Source organism: Octodon degus, unplaced genomic scaffold (assembly GCF_000260255.1).
Source record: "Octodon degus isolate 3935 unplaced genomic scaffold, OctDeg1.0 scaffold00018, whole genome shotgun sequence".
Classification (NCBI taxonomy): Eukaryota; Metazoa; Chordata; class Mammalia; order Rodentia; family Octodontidae; genus Octodon; species Octodon degus.
Window position 1 is genome coordinate 18,241,523 of NW_004524594.1, and position 21,682 is coordinate 18,263,204.

A 21,682-nucleotide genomic window follows, 5' to 3' on the forward strand; every position below is an offset into this window, starting at 1 on the left:
GGCCCCATCTTTGACTACCTTGCCTTTTGATGATTTTCTGATCCTCTTTTAAAAAGAAAGCAGGAGTAGGTGGTGTCCAGTTTTTTCCATGGTCATTACCACAATGGGGCGGGGGGAGTAATGGGTACTTGTGTCTGATTCTTGCAAAGTGGAATATAGGTCACTTTCAGGATTCTGCGGCCACATGCCTGGCCCATTACCACGGGTTTGGGTCATGGCTTCTCCACGCTTCGACATTTTCCCCTCTGACTTTGCCACCACATCTTCTAGCTGACAAATAGACTTGGCTTTTTCTTAAAAAAAAAAAAAAAAATTAAAAGAAAAAAATAGAAAAGCACGGTGTATTATATTTAGCCACAGCGCACGGAGCGCCCGGCACCAGCCAGGTTTCCTTGGATAACTGGGGCTCGAGCTCGCACACGCCTCCTGGTGCTCCCAGCTCCGTCACTCCCTGCAAGTTCGCCCTGCGCCCTGCCGCTTCCTCGATGCCCCGCTCCTGGAGCAGAGGCGCTCAGCTCACATGACAAACGCTGCCAGAGGCAGCCAGCTCTGAGAGCTGCCCCAGCCACGCACAGTTGGTTCCCAGCTGACAGAATATGGGGTGGGCTCTGTCACCAGCACGCCGGGTCTGGCATGCCCAGCGATGCTCGGGAGCGCACAGTGCCCAGACGCCCGCCGCTGCTCCCCGGATCCCAGCTACTCCAGCACCGAGGGGCCGGGCTGTGCGCCTAGCCTTCCGCCCCTCCGAGAAGATTATATAATGAGCGGACCGCTGCCAAAATCAGAGGGAAGATGAAGTCTTTGTTAAATGCCTTCACCAAGAAGGAAGGTAAGGAGAAAGCGATAGGGAGCGTGGGGGACGGACGGACAGCTCCTTACTGCTTCTGGGAGGAGAGAGGGACTCGGTTCCCCCTAAATTTGCTTGTCTTTAGTCCGTGTCTCGAGAGGGAATTCATTACTTCTGGTTCGCGATACGGTTTGGCTTGTTTGGTCTAGGAAATTAGCACGGCTGAGTGTACCTTTTTATCCTACTGTGTTTTTCAGCTGCCAGCCCCTTGTAAAATTGCATTCCCAAATGTCCTTCCATGGTGACTGGGAGGGAGGGCACTTCAGGAACTAAGTCCTAGGAAAAATAAAAGAACTTTGACTCGAGTCTGTCGGTCACCCGAAGGGCTGCAAAGCTCTTACTCCCGGAGGTCGGGCACATGGCTGGCGGTGCTGGGAGATGGACACCCACAAAGCCGCCTCTCGGTTCTCCTTGGCTGTCCCCGGGTTGCAGTTACATGAGGTGGATGGAGAGGCGATGTGGCAGACTTTAAAAGTGCATACGCTCTTTGTCATACCTTGTGTGGTTTTTATTGTGGGGAAAAATGTATAAATAAGTGCATGTAAGACAGCTAAGAAAATATCCACCCACCTAGAGTTTGCAGATTGCCAGAAAGAAGGAAACAGTTGGGTGGAATATTAATCATTTTCAGACAGGAAAAGAGTTATTTTTAACCCTTTTCACACACCAAAACATGCATCATTTCCATGGATGATTCCAGTCAGATAGTTTTGTCAGACAAGGAGATTTCCTGTTTAGGAAATCAGGAGGTTTCTGGAGGGGTTACTTTAAAGAAATTAGAAAGATACTCCCCAGCTCGAGCTCATCATAAAAAAAAAAAAAAGAAAACACACACACACACACACACACACACACACACACTCTGAAGAAATTTTACTGCTCTGGAAACTAATTTAATGTGAATCCTGGTGATCAAGCAAGGTAATTTTCATTAAAACATTCACCCTAATGCCACCTATGTGATTCCATTTGAATAGCTTGCCTGGTCTTCAGGGTAACATGTATGTGAAAATGTCCCAGCTATTTTATTCCTTAATCCTCCACGGGTGGCCTCCCGGTGTGAGTCCCAACCAATCTCCACGTCCTCCTTCTTGAGACTCTTTCTTAGGAATTTCTACAAAGACAGCCTTCGCTTAAATTCATTTTCTAACATCATGCGGCAAAATTCACCTTCTGGGACTTCAGTTTTTATAATCCATGAACAGTGTGAAATTTGCAGTCCAGTGTTACAGGGTGAGGTTAATTCTGGATTTGTTCTGTTTTCCCATGGATTTTTCTTTCCTAAGGAATTTATCTTAGCACCTGGTACCCCCCTCATTTTCTGTCTCTCTTCAGTTAAAACCATTAACACTTTACCTATTACATGGATCAGAAACAGGGCTGACTGTTACTGGGGCCAGAAGCTAAGCACAGGTGTCTTAGTCTCCGAGCTGTGTAGTGTCCCTCCTGTGCTGAGAGCCCTGATCCCCTGGGCATGCTCCCTGAAGGCAAAGGCCTCTAGGACCACTTTGTGCTTCTTATATCTGCTTGGGATTTCGGCTTCCCTGAGGGTAGAGTCCTTCAGCCCCTAATCTCAGGGAATGACAAATGATTGGCCTCTTAGGTTGTAGGATCGCCAGTCCTCTGTGAGATTCTTTTAACCCTGTCCCTGGGGTCTGGCTGTTTCAAGTGCCTCCACAAGCCCCCACAAGCTCTCACTGCTGGCTGTTTGTTGGAGCTTCATTCATTCCATGAAGGTTTTAGCCTTTGCCTGCTTAGATGGAGAGAAACCAGTATAGTTTCCTTTCATGGCCAGCAAAATGAATGCTCAGTGGCCTGACCCTAGGATACGGCTTTTTTGGGCAGGCTAATGTTGGCCCTGGGCCTAGCCAGGGTAGCTAGTTGGCTCCAGGGAGGGCACTGCCAGCCTGGCCCGCTCTTGGTACCCCTAGATGGCCTGGGCGGCCTCTAAGGATTCACTTGCGTGGAGAAATGGAACATAGGATAAAGCCCCAGCTGCAGAGTCGGTCATCAGCGTGCCTGTCCCTCTGACGGAGGGCTTTCTGGGGAGGGCAGGTTAATAAGATCGCTGTTCTCTAACTGAGGCTAGGATGACCTCCCCAGGTGACACAGAACCAGAATGCCACATCTGTGTGTCCCCAGGACCCTTCCTGCCATTCTGTGTGGCTTCCCCAGGTTGGGTCCCACCTGTTTTCCTGGGACTGCCCTGCACCCTGGAGAGGTGGCAGCGGTAGGCTGGGTCACAGCTATCTCAAGAGAGGTCTGCAAGCACTAATTCTGTCCCCCTTGATCTCCTCGAGTGCCCCTCTATCTCTGTGAGCTCTGCTATCACCGCCTAAGTCTACCACGAGCGTTCCCGTGAGACCCGTCATTCAGGTGACACGTGCATCCATTCTTGGTTTCTTTGGTGAGCCTCGGAGTAACTTCCAGCCTTGGGCATCCAGGGGGTCAGGAGATTTCCCAGCACTCTGTGCTGAGCTTTTTGTGACCTGCTTCTCCTTCTAGATATTGTGGTCCTGCCCACATAAACTCTTCTGAGAGACATATAGCCTCTCTTGCGTCACAGTTCCTCATGTGGACTTGGGCGGCGTAGACCCTGAGCCAGAGACATGGACATCCAGGAATGAGAGGTCACCCAACATATTTGGCTGATCGGGGGCTGGTAGCAGCTTCTGTTTTTCTGCAGCCTAGAAGGAAATTTCAGAAAGGACTCATCTCAGAGGTGCAGCCAGTCCACTTAGGGGCATCACACACACAGCTCCCAAGTGCATGTGTCCTCTGAGAGCTGGGCATGGGGACTTGGGAGCAGGAGAGCCTGGCCCCACACAGCACTTCCTGAAGAGCCGGATGCGTTGGTCCATTTGCACCACTGTGAGGGCCGGGCCCCAGCTTGGCCAATGAGGCAGAGAGCATTCTCTGGGGCTGTGGACTCATTCTGACCAGGAGATTTAGGACTTCATTCACTGCTAGGGATGCTGTGACAACACCCAGGGCCCAGTGGTTTGTAAAGATCAGTCAATCACTGTTCCATGTCTGGGAGCTGACATCTGACATCCAGGTGTCGCAGGGCTGGCTCCTCTGACTCTCCTTGGCTTGCAGATGGCATCGCCTCCCTGTGTCCTCATGTGATCATCTGTGTGTGCATCTGTGTCCCACACTCCTCTTTTCACAAAGACACAGATGGGCTTGGGGCCCACCCTAGTGACCCACTTTAACCTGATCCCCTCTGCCAAGTCCTCTTTCCAAGTGCAAGCATGCCCTGAGGTCCTGGGCTTGGTCCCCAGCATGGAATGTCAGGACACATAATTCTGCCAGCTCCAGGCCAAGTTCAGGGGCAGAGGAGGAGTTGGTGACCTGACTGCTTTGGGAGGTGGGGCCCATCCTTACACAAGGAAAGCCGGCAGCATCTTCCAGGCTGTGGAAGGAGCTGGGCAGATGGAAGCTTCGACCTGAGTCTCTTCCATCTGGGCTTTGCCTTGAGCATCTGTGTGAAGGAGATGACCAGCTTCTCCTCTACCACTCTCTGCTTCCGTGTTGGGGGGATTCCAGACCTTGGGCAGCCTGGCTGCAGATTCAGCGTGAACTTGTGGCTCCCTACCTGGCTCGCATGGGGGCATGGATGCATGCAGGCTGGGACCCCTGTGTCTGCCTCTGGTCGTGCTCACTACTTCTCCCTATTCTCTTCCATCCAGTGCCCTTCCGAGAGGCTCCGGCCTACTCCAACCGCAGGCGGCGGCCTCCAAACACACTGGCAGCGCCCCGGGTCCTGCTGCGCTCCAACAGTGACAACAACCTCCATGCTGGTGCACCTGAATGGGCCGTCTGCTCCGCAGCCACCTCCCACCGCAGCCTCTCACCCCAGCTGCTGCAGCAGGTGCCCAGCAAGCCTGATGGAGCTGTGAAGAGCATCCCGAGCTATGTCCCTGGGCCCCGCAGCCGCTCACCGTCCCTCAACAGGCTCGGTGGCACAGGCGACGATGGGAAGAGGCCCCAGCCACATTGGCACGTGGGGTAAGTAGAAGAGGGGGGAGGTGGGGAGAGAGAGTTCAGCATCCTGGGACCTCAGTCCTCCAACTTAAATTGCCCCAGGGAGACTCTAACACCTGAATTCTACCTGTACCTCCTGGGCATGCTGTCATCCTGGGTCTCCTGCCCTTGATGGCAGGTCTGATGGCTTGGGGAGAGGAAGGAGGAAGAGCTGAGCTTCTGGAGGTGCCACTGGTTTGGGGGCCTCATTGCACCTCCTTGTGCTTGCCCTTGTGACCCTCCATGCTGAATGGAGGAGACAAGACAGCATGTGCAGTCTGTTCCCTGTGCACTCTCAGGGTCGCGTTTGCCAGCTTGTCAATGTGTCATGGGCACCAAGTGTCCACACAGTGGAAGCAATGGGAAACCTTAGCACAGGCAAGGTAACTGAGGCTCAGAGAAGCCAACTCACAGCATGAGGGACTGACCATGTCCCCAGGGACATGGTCTCAGTAGTGTTACCAAGCATGAACTGTGTTAGCCCAGCATGACAGCTATATACAAGGTGCTTCTTTAAGCCTTGGACGCAGCCCCAGGGAAGATGGTGCAGGAACCCCAGCACTGTCCAAGTAGCCACCTGGAGTCTCTTGGCCAAAACCCTCTGGGACATTTAGTTCCTGGTCTGAGTCCTCCCCTGACTACTGTCATGCCTCTCCCAGCTGCCAGGGCAGCTGGGTTGGTACTCAGAGCTCCAACTCCAAAGCACACTCTCTGCCCTGGCAGTCTGCTTTCCAGAATTTCTCAGGCGAGAAAAAGACTTTAGGGCAATCCGCTCATGTTAGGCACCTCAGGGGCCAAGTCTGCTTGTTGTTCTAATCAAGTCAAGCAGCTTCCAAGACAGTTACCCATTACCTGCAGGCTGTCCTTCAGGCTGGGAGCTCCAGTTCTGCTACCCAGTGGGGTCATGCAGCCATTGCTGAAGTCAGGCCCAGATCCTGGGTTCTGGGGTCTTGCGATGTGGTCTGGGCCCATGGGCCTCAGGATCCTGGAGCCATCATGCTTGTGGTGAAGCTTGAAAGCCCCCTTGGGTCAGGTATGTGGTGCCTGAAGCTCTTGCCTGGGTGCAGGAGCACCAAGGGACTTGTTCCAGGGTCGTTCTGATCACCCAGTTCCTATGCAATTGTACATGTGTGTAAATTGGTGCACGTGTAGGTATTTGCACATGCCTGTGCTCACAGCTGTGTGCATATTTGGGCATCTGTGTTCCCACAGCCATCCAGAACCCCCAGCCCAACTGCACTGAGTCTTCCTGGTCAAGGTCATGTCCTGCGGTCAGCTGAGTTCAGGGATGTGAGAGAGGACATTGCTAGCCCAGGTCACCACATAGCACTGTCCTGCAGGCCTGGGGAGGGTCAGGGTTTCACATGGTTCCAGAAGAAAGCTATCATTCTGACCGTGACCTAGCAGCTTGGGTCTCAGTTATGACCAGGGCAGCTGAGGGGAGGACATGCTGTGGGAGCACAGGTCCCCTGGTCCACTGCAGAGTCCAGACCTCACCTTCTGGGGTCTAGCAGACCCCCCACGCTGGCAGCAATGCTGCAGCCCTTCAACCTGTCCACACTTACACCAGAGCCTAAGGACAAGCTCCAGTTCTTCACTGGTCTAGATTCTGCCTTAAGAAAGCCCAAGGGGGAAGTCCCAGGTGCTAAGAACAGTTGAAAGCTAAATTAAAGGAATCCCCTGAGACAGCCGATTCCACTTCACACCCTAGGTTGGAGTTATGACTATAATTTTATAGTGTGTGTCCCCTTCCTCCAGTACAAAGTGTAATAAGATACCGAGGGCGGTGTGGCCAGAGACTGGCCCACATGGCAGGCAGAATATTACTGTGGAAATGGGAAGTAATAGGGGGCTTGTTCCAGGGTCATTCTGATCACCCAGTTCCTGTGCGATTGTACATGTGTGTAAATTGGTGCATGTGTAGGTATTTGCACATGCCTGTGTTCACAGCTGTGTGCATATTTGTGCATCTGTGTGCTTGTCTGTGCACATGTATATGTGCATGCATAGGGGTGTGTGTGTGTGTGTGTGTGTGATATCACAGCAGCCAGCCTACCTCCTGGACTTCTGCCACATCCTTCTGGCTTGTACTACTTAGTTGCTCTGTTAGTGTGGATACATAATGTGCCCTCTTTGTGCCTCTTCATCGCTGATTATAAAATGAGGATCACACAAAGATGGGCTTCAGGCTGTTCTCAAGGTTGAATGAAGGAATGCAGAGCGGCCGCTCAGCATGTGCTTCGCGCAGGTACCTGCCCAACCCACCCCCCATCCCCCAGCTGGCGTCTGTGCTGAGCCACACAGTCATCGCCCTTTGTCCCCCTGAACCCACAGAACCATAGCGTAGGGTGGTGAAGCAACTGTGCTTTTCCAGGACTTGAAATTTCGATTGCTAAAATTAGGACAGTCAGTTCCCCTAATCATGGACCTGATGACTGTCCTGAGTTGGGGCTCAGCTGGCCCTCTGCCTTGCTAGATGGTGCCATGACCTGGGCAACCTGCTCTGTTGAGCCTTGTCCCATCATCCCTTCCTCAAAGCGTGCATGTCCCATATCTGACTGTCTGGGACATGGAGCCCACTAGTGACATCTGAGGGGGCTCCTCTGGGTGCTGGTGAGTGGGTGCATCCTTCTTCCAAGGTGCATTGTCCTAACCAGTACCTTTTAGGAGCTCTCATGACCCCTCTAGTGTGGTTACAATATTGCACATGTGACCACATGATAGATAGGTGGCATGGGGCATGAGAGGTTTCTCCAGGGACAAGGGTAGCATTTCAAGTGCCACAATGGTATTCTGTCCTGTCCTCTACAGGACAGCATGTACTTAGCAGGCGAGGTCTGTGCATAGGGAGGGCTCGGGGGGAGCAGGTGAGCCTGCATTGCGTGTCCACAGTGGAGCGATGTTCTGAGGCTTCAGTGGGCACAGGGCAGCCGGACGTGCAGGAATGCAGTTCCGTGCACTGACCACTAAGGTCTGAGTGTCCTAGTGCCTGGAACTGCCCCTGCCTCCCAGCTGCAGGACTGTGGTCCCAGTCTTCATATCTGTGCCCTGAGAGAACATGGCTTTTACTCGGGCAGGAAGATGACCGTTTAAGGTGATGGAGAGGTAGAGGGCCTCCTGTCTCAGTCCAGGCACTTTAGTGGCTCCGGGAGAAGGCTCCCCCCTACTAATCTGCTCCTCTGCTGTCCTGGAAGCTTTAGCCCAGCCCCCATGAGCTTGCCCTGCTCATTCCAAATGGGCATCTCTTTCTAGGAACAGGTAGACGAGGCTGGATGGTACCAATGGACTACTGTGGAGGGAGATGGGAGCTCCCAGTCTTTGGAGGTCTCTGGTGCCCCAAGGTCCTTTGTGGCCACTGTCAGAACGTGGAGAGGCAGGCCAGTATATTCCCCATGCACAAAAGGACCCATTTCCATGTGCTGTGTGGCTTTGGACAGTCTCTCGATCACTCTGTGCTCCAACATTCCCATGTATGTAATGGGCCTCTGTGGTAGGCGACAGGAATTCCACACCCGTCATGTGCCAGGATCCACATCTGGGCCCAGTGAGCTCTGTGGCAGCATCCTCTGATCCCCTCGTCATGACAACTCAGGAGGAACTTGTAGCCACAATGGGGCAGGGATGGAGGTTATCACCTTTGCTCAGGTATTAAACACTGGCTTGGGCCAAAAGGTAGGAGGAACAGATGTAGTGGGATAGCATTGTGAGCAGGAGGGAACTGCCCCAGGCCCTGTGGCTCCGCACCCCCTATCCCATGTGTGCTCACTTCCAGGAGGGAGCTGGCTACCTAGCAGCCCCTAGGCCTGAGCCACTCAACTGGACACCAGCCTGAGACCCAAGCCACATGCACAGTGGGCACTTGATGTGGCAGAACCAGCCTCACTGAAGCCTTGACAGAAGAGAACAGGCAACTAATGACCTGCTTGCTCCCTGGCCAGGCTCTGTGCTGGGCCCAGGTCCTGCTCCCCCAGGGAGAGCTGCCACTCTGCAGCGCTGAGGACATGGAGTGTGAGGGCCATCCTGACAGTGTTCTATCAGGAGAGGACTCTGAGGGGGGCTGGGGACCAGGCTGTATGGACAGTCAGGTGAGGGTCCCTGTGAGCACTGAGGGCCCTGCTGCCCATGATTGCCCAGGATACCCACACGTCACAGGGGGAAAAGGGGCAGAACAGGATGGGAGGGAATGCCCGACTCCTTGTGCTCAGTGCCCTCCTTACCCGAGGCCTCTCCTCTTACTTTTCTGTTCCATCTCCTTCCTCCTCCCTTTCCTCATCCACTTTCTTCTCCCTGCCCCCTAGACACTGGTCCAGAGAGCTGGGCCGCTGTTTCCACATCCCCTTCCCTGCTCCCACCTCAGGTGTGAGACTGGCACACCTTGTGAGGCAGCGCCCTCTAGTGGCGGCCAGAGCACAGTGGGGCCACAATCCTAAGAATATTCCTGACTTGCATCCACCACCACCACGAGAAGGTAGACAGGGGGCCTTGAAGTCTTCCAGGATTTCTCCCCTGTGCTTGGGTTCATAACAGCTCTAAGCATCTTTCTGCACAGTCTGGGTAGAGGATCCCAAGGGCTGCCCTGACTTCACCCACCATAAAGGAATGTGACTGGACACCATACAGCTGTTGCTCACCCAGCAGACAGCAGACTTCGGCTTTTGAGTCAGTATGTGAGAATAGTTAGGAGCCCCTCAAACTGGAGCGGAGGTTGCAAGGTGACTTCACCACCTTCTGGATGACTCCAGGGACTTCAGAAGTCACGGGCCCCTCCTACTTCCTGTGCAGATAGAAGCAGGCTCTGGGAAACTACCTCCACCTGTGTACCTTTCCACGGGGTTAGGGCCTCACCTGGCCAAGTGTGTAGTATGAAGGTGTCTACGAGGTTTCCTTATGGCTCATGCCCGTGTCACCCCCTGTGTCTTCCCTCTGTTTCTCCGGGGACATGGGAACCTGAACATCCAAGCTTTCTCCCAGTGGAGCAAGGACCTGGTTTCCTTGGCAAGGGTGGTGGCTCTGGTTCCCTCCCACGTGCTCTGTCCTGACCCAGAAGTGGAGAATGGTCCATGCTGGCAGAGTAGTGATGGGGTGTGGATCTGGATCTCCCTGGCTGCTTGTACATCCATGCACGGCGTACTGTCGCGTGTCACCAAGAGACTGTGTACGGCGGTGGACTTGGCTTCCAGCTTGGTAGCTAGGGTGGAGGCAGGACTGATGAAGGGTGCTCCTGAGGAGCAGGTGCACGTGGCTGCCTGAGACGGTGGTGTCCAGCCCCACCTTTCTTCATGCGTGGCCTGCAGCTTCTGGGTTTCCCCTGGCTATTGTTGCCACTCTCCAGCAGAAATCTGGCTTCCTGAGTGCACAAGTTACAGCCTCCAATTTGACACTGCCTATACTTGGGTGAGCGTCCCCTAAGATCCTAGAGGATGTGGGCCAAAAGAGGTTAAGGTCACATATTGTGGGACAGGACAAGGTGCTCTAGGTGAGACACAGTCCCCAGGTCGTGAAAGGGCCAGGCATCAGGAGGAGCAGGCAGACACGGGGAAGGAGCATTCTTGGAGTGGAGGCTCTAGCCCCTTCCTTGCCTGACACCAGAACGGTCGAAGGCTGTACACAGCAGAAGCCCTACTCCTGACAACAAGGAGCGCATGGGCACAGACCACGTGAAACCACCAGGTCGGGGTGGGGGGTTGAGCAGGAATGTGCAGGGCAGCTGGCTCTGCTTCTTGACCGGCTGACTGGATGGTCACCCGCTTGCTTGGGCATAGTGATCTGACCCTCCCCTCTGCAGCCCACAAAGGGCCACTCTCTGATGATCTAACTAGTGCCCCATCCTCTCCTGGAAGTGGAGGCTGTGGCTGGTAAGATGAGCCTTCCGTGGAGTCGTCCGTCCTGTTCATGCCTGCTTAGGTGCTGTCACAGAGTGGCCATGGGGGAGCTCCGCTGCCCACCAGGGCCCTTGCAGTAAGGCAGGATGCTGCCTGCTTTGATGTTTCTCATTCACAGTCCTGAGGATGGCCATGGTATGGGCAGAACAGGGGCTGGCATGGGGCCTGAGACGTCACATGCCAGCATAGCCAGTGATGCTTAGCATTGACTGTCCAGAGTTCAGGACATGAGCCCCTCTGTGCCAGAGCCAGCGTCACCCTGTCAGACTCCTCCATGCCCCTCTGCTGAGCTAGGAGATGGGTGATTGATAATGTTTTGGCGGGGTCTAGGCCGGCTGATTCTGCCTCTTATGATCTGTGACTCTGTGCATCATCTCTGCCCCTAGCTGCTGTGGCACAGTCACAAGGGCCTCTACCAGGCTTCCATACCCCACCATGGGCTGCTTCAGTCCCACCCTGTTGGTCAGGGTGGTGTTGCTGTGAGGCCTTTCCTATGGCGTGGGTCCTCCCCTGACTATCAGCTCTCAACTATGCCTTTAGCCCTGAACAGGAAGCCTGTGTGGGCTCAGACTCGCTCTTGGTTCATGCCCTATTCCTTTGGCTAATCTTCACACCCAAAATGCCTTGATACTCTCCCAGTTGGCCATAAGCTCCTTGGGGCCTGCATCTGTCTCCCGTGTATGAATATGCATGGCCCCTGGTAAAGGGCTCACAGCCCAACCATGAAATACTTGAATGAATGAATGAATGAATGAATGAAGAAAGATCAGTGTGTGGGCAGATCCCTGTTCACCCAGGATATCTGGGAAGTGGCCCAATCCATTCATCCCAGTCACCCTATAGTGTAGGATGCCAATTTGCTGATATTGAGAACACAGTGACTTGGCCCTTAGACTAAAACAAGTCAGTTGGATTCCATCTGCCTGTTTTTGGCCAGAATGTGAGGAAAGCATGGAGAGTTTCAGCAGGAGAGCTTCAGGCCCATCTCGCTGTGCATTTCAGTGGTAGAGCAAGCCCTGGTCTGGCCTCCTGGGTCCTCCTCTCTGGAGGGCAGCTACTCCTCATGCAGAGCCAGGTAAGAGGGGCCGGTGCATAAAACAGCATCCAGAGGCAGAACGCCAGCATCCGTAGGTGGGGTCTTGGCCCGCTGTTCCCTCAGGATCTGGAGCCGGAAGTTAGGATAGCTCTGACTTCCACGCATAGAGCACTCCGCATGGAGCCTCCTTTCCCTCACCTGTGAAGTGGGGCAAGCTCTCCTACTCCACTGCCTTGTGGAGCTCTGTGGGGTTCTCATGAATAGTGAATAACAAGATGCTTAGGTGTTAATGTGAGACCACCTATCACAGCTGTACATGCACCGGTCTGTGAGGACTATGTCCCTCCTGTTCTTAAAGGCTTCCCCAGCCCTCAGATTGATGGGTCAGGCAGCTGCCTGCAAAGAGGTTAAGCAGCAGCTCCAGGATTAGGGCTGTGTTCGTACTGACTTCTGTCTGGCTCTGCAGTCTGCTACTAGGTGACCTGAGCATGTTGGGACCCTTTGTCCAGCTGCAGCAGGACAAGGGTAGACCTGCTGATATTTGCATGACACCTATGAGAGCAGATTCATATGGACTTGTCCTCGTGGTCACTTCTCATGGTCTGTTAGCACATTGGGAAGTTGAAGCTTTAGGAGGTTAATTTGATTTGTCCAACATCCGATAGTAAGCAGTCAGCCAGACTTTAAGCAGGTTCCTTCTGGAATTTGGGTGGATGAGTGAAGAGATGGATGGGTGGATAGATGATTAATGCTGGCTAAGTAGATGGATGAATGGATGATGGATGGAGAGATGTGTGGGAGAATGGTTGGCGGGGAGATGGTGGGTCATAAGAATCATGGACGGATGTGTGCAGATGTGTAGGAGGGTGGATGGTGGACGAGTGGTTGGCTGGACAGAGGAATGGAAAGTGGATGGTTGATGCAAGGCTGTATGATGGATAGATCTGTGAGGGCCAGCCAAATAACTCAGCAGATTAAAGTGCTTGCAAGCAGGCTCAAGAGGTCAGGGGTTCAATCTTCAGGCCTGCCCTGCCAGCCCCACCCCCCAGGGCACTCTGAGATGGTGACTGAGACCGGACATGGTGGCATGTACCTATAATCCCAGCTCTTGGGAGGCTGTAAACAGGTGGATCACTATGAGTCTGATCTAGTAGTGAGACCCTGAACACCCTTCCTTAAAAATACAAAAAAAAAAAAAAATCTGCAAGTAAATGGATGATGGGCAGGAACTAGAGATGTACACACATGCATGAATATACAGGTACACGGATGTTGGGTGGGTGAATAGATAGATGGGTATACGGATTGATGGATGGATGAATGTGTTTGGTGGATGTCAGGGTAAATCGATGGAGATGGGGGGTGGGTGGATAGATCAGTGATAGATAGGTAAATGAGTGGGTAGGTAGATACAAAGGTGAATAGGTGATGGGTGGATTGGTGCGTGGATGATGAGCAGGTGTGTGTATCCATGCACAGGTGCATGCGTAGGTGAATGGATGGTGATTGGGTGGATGCGTGGCTAAGTGGATGGGTAAACAAATAGATATATAGGTGGGTGGGTGATGGAGGGGAGTTGAGAAGTAGCTTTCTGGTCTTCCTGATAATGGACTATTCAGGATGGACAGACTGTCTCTCATGTAGGCTGTTGTTGTAGACATGCAGGGAGGTCCTTGGCAGCAGCCCCTTTGAGTAGAGGTCCTCCAATAAAGGGCTTTCCCACCAGATTCTGAAAGTCTAGGCTGAACAGCTAATGCTTTACCCATATAGCACTTGGGAGTCCTTCCTGTGACCCCAGCTCTATGACACATCCCGTGCCCTGTCCCAGCCACCAGATGCAGTGTCTGTCTTTTTCCTGGACTGCAGCCCATCCTCTTCCCAGTGGGAGAAGCTTCCACATCTCAACCTATTCCTGCCCAAGTCAACCCCTGTCCTGGTGCTTGGGCAGTGACCATGGGGCTTGGCCAACCTGCTCATCTCTTCTACCCTCGGTATTTGTTGCAGCTGCACCACTTCTCCGAGAAGCCACGCAGCCTGGCTAGCAGCAAGATCCACGTGTGTTGTCATTAGGAGCAGAGGGGTTGAATCCTTCAGGCATTTCTGAGTCTCTGTGCTGCACCCCAGCTGGCCAGGAGAGGGGCTTTAAGATAATGTGTCCCGACCACCCATTTTAGCCAGACTGCTGGTCAAGCATAGTCCATAATCATCAGTGGGGACAGAGCCAGCTGGGAGCTAAGCTTTTAGTCCATTCTCCCAGTAGCCCCCTGCACTGGGTACCACCTCACTGGCATACATTTCACTAATGAGAAAATAAAGGCTCAGAGAGGTAAAGCAATTCGCTCAAGATCACACAGCTGAGGGAAGATCAGCCAAGGAGTGAATGGCAGTTAAGTACCTGCAGAGCCCCTGCTTCTGGCCACTGACTTGTCACCTACATGGATCCAGGTAGATGTGGGCAGGTGTATTCAGGGTGATCAAACTGCCTGATTTATGGAGGAGAAGAAGGGGGCAGCAGAGTTAGAGGAGAGCCCACAAAGATAGTGCAGTGCCTGGTGGGGAAATCCTTCTCTCTCCCCACACTTCAGCTCTTCAGCTCTGGGTCCTGGGCTACACCTGGCCTGGCTCACACTAAGTTGAGGCAGGTTGAATGAGTAAACCAGGTTTGCACATGCATGCGCACATGCACACACACACACACACACACACACACACACACAGAGCTCAGCAGGCCAGTGATGTGGTGGGTAAACTCACTTACCCCTTCATAGAGGAACAGGAGGGCCCTGCTTACGTTTCCCAGGTCTCTGTCCTCACAGGCAGGTGGCCCACATGGTCCTCTCCACATGTCGCTGGCCTGCTGAGCTACACCTTTAGACAAGCTACATCTGGCATCTCTACTCTGGTAGAAGTCACTGCCCTAACAGCACTGGGCACCTGGGGACAAATGACATCCACCAAGTCCTGTGGTCGAGCGCAGCTGGCTGGGTGAGGAGAGTCAAGTGAGGAGATCACCTGGAGGCTACACCTGCCCGTGGCTCCACCTTGACCCAGGGCTGCTTGATGGTGACAAAGCTTATGTCACAGAGATTCTAAGATCACTGCGTTGGTGGCCATGATTCAGTCGGAGAACACCCTGGGCAGGGGGTATCCCTGGGAAGCATGCCAGCTGTGGGCAGCCTCCCATCTCCCCTAATGTCCCGGAGCCCAGGGAAGCCTCCAGGCTCCCATCTGTGACTGACATTGGCAGTCCATGGATGGAATGTGACACCCAGGGCTTCCCTTCCTTTCTGCCTCCATCTCAGGCTTTTCTTCCTAAATTGTGGTCAGATACACACACTATAAGATCACTATTTTGGCCATGCTTACGTGCGTAGGCCAGGGGCATTAAGCACATTCACACCATTGTGTGGTCGTCAGCACTGTTCACTTGCAAAACCTTCCCATCGTCCTGAACCAAAGCTCCGTCTGACTGCCCAGCCTGCTTCCCTCCCCCCGGAACCCCACCCTACTTCCTTCTCTACGGACCTGACCACACTCTAGGTGCCTCATGTGACCAGAACCATGCAAGATTTGCTCTGCCGTGACTGGCTTAGCTCACTGAGCCCCACGTCCTCCAGGTCTACCCAGGCTGTCCATCACAGGTATCAGAATGTGCTTGTTTTCTGTGGCTGAATTCTGTCCCACAGTATGAGTGAACCATCAGTTCATGGACACAGGATGACCTCCGCCTTTTGGTCGTTGAGTAAAACTGTCACAAACATGGCGTGCACATATCTCTTTGAGGCCCTAATTTTACTTCTTGGGGGATGTACCAAGATATGCCTTCTTTGGTTGGATCTGCTGCACCTTTTTGCCACAAGCATTGCCCCCAGCCTGTCCCTGTTGTCATGACTGTTTGACCTCACAGGTACAGAGTGACAGTTTGTGGCATGGATTTTGTGGGCTGTACTGACCACGGTGAGTGACATGTGACCCTGACCATCTCTCTCCCTTTCCCTCTCATTGATCCAGGCCACCCCTTGCTTCTGGTGCCAACAAGGGCTCCCTCTCAGCCTTTGAGTACCCGGGGCCCAAGCGGAAACTCTACAGCGCAGTGCCTGGGAGACTCTTCGTTGTCGTCAAGCCATACCAACCCCAAGTCGATGGCGAGATCCCCCTTCACCGTGGTGACAGGGTCAAAGGTCAGTGTCTACCTGTTGGCCTCTGTTTCTGGAGCGGGGCAGCCTTAGGCCACTTGGCCTCCATTGGGCCCCTCGGTGGATCTTCTGAGTGGCAACACCCAGGATAGGGCTCCTGTAGGGCCCTGTGGAAGGGCAGGAATGGAAACAGGGCCATATCCTGTAGCCCTGTGCATTCACTGTGGAGCAAAGGAGCTGTGGTGCCCAGGCTGAGCCAGGGCAGAAGGTGGCACACACACACATCTGGGCGAGACTTAGCATGGAGACTGCCCACCCCTGGGCATCAGTAAGCAGAGCTCCTTTCCCATCATGAGACTTCTGAGAGAGACACGTGAGGAAGTGGATCAGAGCAGGCCCAGCTGTTGGTCAAGTTCGGGATTCTAGGCCTGTGGTCCAGCATGGGCCAAAGTCTAGAGGACTGCAGTGTTCAGAGGAAGGAAATTCGCCATGTGGAAGGAGACTCATAAGGCACAATCCCGGGAATGATGGTTAACAAGCACTTTGATGTCTACCATGAACTGCAAGCCAAGGAGTTGGGCTTTGTTAGACAAAGGAGCCATAATGGCGACTGCACAGAGAAATCAAATGCACAAGGCACTTGCAGTAAGGGTAGGTCCAGGCTAGAGAGAAGTTGATGGTGGCATTATCAGAGTCCTGCAGCTGAAGGCCATCCAGGGAAGAGAGGAGGAGGTGGACTGTAGAGGCCACGTGCAGGTGTTTGCAGCTCACTGAGTGGAGCAAGGAAGGGACACCATATTTACCCAGCATGCCCAGGCCCTGCCCTGCATGGGCCTGCAGGAGCTGTGTGGCACAGAGTAGTAAGCATGTTCCTTAGAGTTTGCTAGCCAGCTCTCAGTCCTGCCTTGCCCATCCAGTTGCTGATGGGCCACAGCAAGCAATCGGTTCCCCTCTTTGTACCGTGTACTCACTGGCCTGACCACATCTGGGCTATGGCAAGGTTCCAGTGATCACAGAGCCCCATCCTCTCTCTTAGCCCCTGACATTCCATTTGATGGTATCTAAGAAGTTCTTGGAGTTCAGTTCAACTTTCTTCCAAGTACAACTTGTTAATTTTATCATTTCAGAAATCATTTCGGTCATGGGCCTTCTGTGTGTATACTTCCATTGCCGCTTTTGCTTTGCCAAGATTCCCATTCTCCATTGGGATAGTTTTGTTCACCGAAAACCTGTGTTGGTTCACAACATTGTAGCTTGGCATCATGGCCACATTAAACCCTGTGTGAGGGTCCAACGTCAGGTTCCTGTGATTCTCTTAGCTCTTGAGAGCATCTTTCACTCCTGTTCCATGTGTCCCGAGTGATTTTCAGCTGTATCCGGGACTTTCAGCATGCTAAGCAGTGGAGAGTCTGCCTTCTGGAGGACTTTGGTCATGATTTCTTCCTTGACCTTTGGAAGTTTGCTTGGGTGACAGCTCTGTGCAAGCTTGGATCGCAAAGCTGAAGCTAGCTGCTTTGAGTTTGCCCTATGTGTGTATTTTTGGGTTCAGCCCGAGGTGTGGGGAGTCTGAGTTTACCAACTCCCCTCTGACTCTTCTCTGGGCAGAAACTTGCCCCACCCTCCTCAGAGTCCCTGTTTTCCTGGCTCCACTTCCCTGTCTGTCCCCATGCAGGGCTTCTCCACTGGTAACCCTGCCGCATGGGCTGTACTTAGCCCAGGCTGAAAACCAAAGAGAGACTCTCTTGTGTATTTGCACCTCACCGTTCCAGGCAAGCACATATCCCCCGCGAGGTCTGGCTTTTTCTCTTCAACTTCCAGCATCTCTATCTTGTTGCTTTTCACATTATGTTTGAGTTTGGGAGCTGTTTCCAATGGTGTAGTTAAACAGGGTCTTCGGATCTATAAGCAGAATGCCCTGAATTGCATGAATGAAGTTTAACATACACAATGGTGACCCAAGGGTGCTGCTACCTTTGCAGACACAACTGGTGACCAGGCGAATACCTTGTCATAGCTCCCTCCTCAGCGCTGACATGGGTCCTCACATAGTGTTTAAAACATCATTGTTGAGTAGCTAAGCCCTCACTGGACTAAACCACTTTTAATAATCTTATTGGTACAGGAAGCCACGTGGGTCATTGGTGCTACCCACATTTGTGCCATCAGCCCTCTGTATCTCTCTCATGGCTCCTGGCTTTGCTGGTCACAAGAGGACACTGGGGGGATAGCGGGGAGACCCCACATCTGAAAGGTCCAACATCAGGTCCTCCCGTTGAGCAAGACAACAGGCTCCACCTAAGCAATTCCCTTTTCCTTTTGTGCCTTTGACACAACAAAGGACCCTGTAGGTCCCTTGTCTCCCCATGCGGCCCAGGGCTGTGCCCTGACGTGACTTTATCAAACTCAGACCTCCTCTGGGAGATTATGTGGGGCATCCATCAGCTGGCTGCATGGAATCTAAGGGCCCAGCATTGATTTTTGCAGGAAATTGCTTCCAGCGGTTATGATGGTGCCAGTCATCCGGGGTGCAGCTTGTCTGTTTCATTTAGGTCATTTCTTCAGAGTATTAGGCAAGAATTATAAAGCCGATGTTTTCTACTCTGTTGACCTTCCAAAAACCATGGGCCAGATGGATCTTTATCTGGCTTTTGAGGTTCAGATAAAGGATAGCAGAGAGCACTTCTGGTGCCATGACCCCCTTTGTGCAGTCCTGGGTCCTTCACATGCAGAGTAATGGAAAAGAAGATTAAAGTGTGTAGAGATTATTTTGATCTCCCATTGCATGGGCCATATTCGGAGGGAGGGAGAGCACCAGGGGCAACCCTAGCCTAGCACCAGTGTTCTAAAATATAATGATTCTCTTTCTCCACTGGACCACCCTGAGTTTTGTTGTTACAACTAAAACATTTATCAAAATGGGGCCATAGGAGAAGAGCAACCCTGGTGGAACCTCTCTCCAGCCTGCGATATCTGGGTTCCTCACTCACGTTCAGTAGCTGAATTACCAAACATAACAGCCTTTACTCTTCTAGCCTATGTATACTGAGCGCCTGCAAGGCACCCAGCTCCTGGCCCAAGCAGGGAAATTCTGAGCTCGACTGAGATGTCCCCACCCTGCAGGCCAGGTCAACCGGCTCTGTTCAGCTATGCATGCACACTGGCTCTTGAGGACAAGGCACCATGTGGCCACCTTCCCTTCTCTCAGAAAGCCAGAAAAATGCAGCTTTCCCAGCAAGACTGTGATGAGCAGGTTCCTCATGAGCGAGTCCCTGTGTCAAAGGCCCTGAACTCCAAGAGTTGGTGGCACTGGGCATGTGGTCTGTCCATCTGCCTTTTCACATCTTTTGCAGGATGCTGGCTCATAATCATCAACAGACCCATTGCCTCCCACTGGGGGTCTCTCTTTCTTTGCTTTGAGAAGCCCCCCAGAGCCAGGCAGTCAATCTCCTCCCACTCTCCCACTCTCCTGCCCTTTGCTACCTGGGTGAGGAGAGCCAACATGGTCCCTTTTCCTTTGGAGACAGCGGCTGCCTGCTTCCACATCTGAAGTCATGATGGCAAGGACACCCATCCCTATCTCCTGCCTCAGTGGAACACCAAGAGATGAGACCACATGGAATGCACTTGAGCTCTTATGACACATGAGAGGAGAGGCGATAGATGTCCAGGGCTTCTTCACCTCCTGTCACCTACTAGGAGGATGCGATGGGCAAGAGTCTGAGGGTGATTGGCCAGGTCCCCTCATTCACAGGAGGCATGTGCTACAGATGTGCTGGTGCTGCAAGCTTGCTAGCCCTTGATCTGTATGCCCAGCCCCCATTATCCTGGCTCCCTCTGTTGCCTCCAAGTAATACCTTTCCCTTTCCATTGCCTCTAGTTCTGAGCATCGGCGAAGGGGGCTTCTGGGAAGGCAGCGCCCGCGGCCACATCGGGTGGTTTCCAGCTGAGTGTGTGGAGGAGGTGCAGTGTAAGCCCAAGGATGGCCAAGCAGGTAAGGCAGCGGCGCCAGCCAGGCTTCTGTGTTCCCAGCCCCTCTGCAGCCTATGGCTGCACTCTGGGTCTGGCTGGAATTCTGCAGTGAGGCTTGGCCGTTGTCAGGGGAGACCAAACAGCAAACTAAGGACTTCTCTAGATGGCTGGCAACAGGCTGGCTGGTTCCATTCCACTGGGCTTCATCCAAAGCAGAAATTCATTGTGAGCTGGTACGGAGGCTTTTGGTTACAAGGCCGCTCAGCACACATCCCAGGAAACTTGGATTGTGCATGCTAGGCATCAAAAAATGCCTTTGGGGTTGAATAATTTCTTTTTCTATGTCTGTGTGGATGCCAGGAAGCGGCAGCTCCCCACTGCCAGGCAGGACTCTGCCCTACCTGCTGGAGCGTCTGGGTAGACGCTGGGATGGGAGCTACCCAGTGCTCAGAGAGCACCGTCCTGCGTCTTCTCAGAGCTCCTGAGCAGAGCCTGGCAGAACGTTGTTCCAAAATGGGTTGCAAACAATCAGCTTGATGATGGTGTCAGGAGACTGCATATGAAATGGCATGATGCAGACATCTGAGAATTGCCTCAGTGTCTTGGGTCTCGTGTATTATCTGTATGTGGCATTCATGGGCTCCAGGCCGGCAGTGCACCATCAAAAATGGCCATGGGGGTGGGGGTGAGGAGATAACCTGGTGGCATAAGCGCCTGTCTGGCAAGTGCAAGGGCCTCAGTTGGATCTCTGGTACCCCCCCGCCCGAAAAAGGCCATGGGGTTCTTTGTAATCACTGACCTTGCTGTCTCCTTGTGTGGACCTTGTGACCACTGAGTGGTCTCCCAATGTGCCCTTTGTCCTATTTTTACGGCGTCCAGTCCATATGCTCTATGACGATCTGACAGTGCTGGTCAGGTGCACCTGGGCCACCAAAGGTCTAAATGCTATGAGCTTTATGAAGTTGGAAGCATCTCCCCTACATCCCCTTAGGCTAGCCCTGGCTTTCCTCTCTGAGAACCTAGGAGCCCCCTGCTGCCAAGGCTGCTTGGCACAGACACTGGTCCATCTTGTGGGCTGTGGAGATAAGACATGTCCCAAACTTGAGCTTCAAAAACAGAACTGTGCTCTGTAGGGCAGGCAGTGGGGCTTGCAGCCAGCAAGCAGCGGCAACAGGTTTTGCTGGATGTAGTGACAGGGCCACCGAGCTCGGGTTATTAGCTGGATCCCTAGCCCCTGGCACTTGTTCACCCCTGCCTGCTTTGTCTTCCCCTAGTCTCTTAGGTCTAGCAAGGTCACGTCTGCTTCCATGACGTCACTGCTTCCTCTGCAGCCCCCCTCCCCCACTGGGCGCATCACCCCATCCCTCTCCTGCTCTGACCTTCAGAGCATGCCAGGTTGCCTCCCCTCCAATCTTGTTGGAAAGACCCAAGTGTGCTTGCTGGCTGGGTGTTCCTGGCTGTGCCATGTCTGCACGGAGCAGCCCTGGCGGGCCACAGAGGGTCACAAGACCCTCCTGTTCTCTCCAGTAATGGCTTTCAGGGAGGTCTGGGCAGGAAAAGGCAGGGCAGCTGGAAACAACTTGCATTCCCCACCTCCTGTAGCATTGCCCCATGTCCCAGATGAAAGCTTGTGGTTTTTTCCTGGCCCCTCCTGGGAGGGAGCTTCCCAAGGATGGCAGCTTATTGTGGAAATAAGTACAGTAGTGTTGCTTTGAGGAAAAATCCTTAATTAAGAATCTTAACAGCTGGAACCAATTGCCGCAGAGTGGCTCCACACACCATGGTT

At 53.2% G+C, this 21,682-nt stretch overlaps 1 protein-coding gene across 3 annotated transcripts in view; it reads left to right on the plus strand.

Annotated features, from left to right (window-relative positions):
• Shank2 (SH3 and multiple ankyrin repeat domains 2) overlaps nucleotides 1–21,682 on the plus strand; it is a 537,673-nt gene that overhangs the window by 252,062 nt on the left and 263,929 nt on the right. For all 3 annotated transcript variants that reach the window (XM_023710614.1, XM_023710615.1, XM_023710613.1), the window contains exons 11-13: nucleotides 4,540–4,858; nucleotides 15,803–15,972; nucleotides 19,805–19,918. In XM_023710614.1, the coding sequence (XP_023566382.1) occupies nucleotides 4,540–4,858; nucleotides 15,803–15,972; nucleotides 19,805–19,918 (603 nt within the window). The remainder of the gene's footprint in view (nucleotides 1–4,539; nucleotides 4,859–15,802; nucleotides 15,973–19,804; nucleotides 19,919–21,682) is intronic.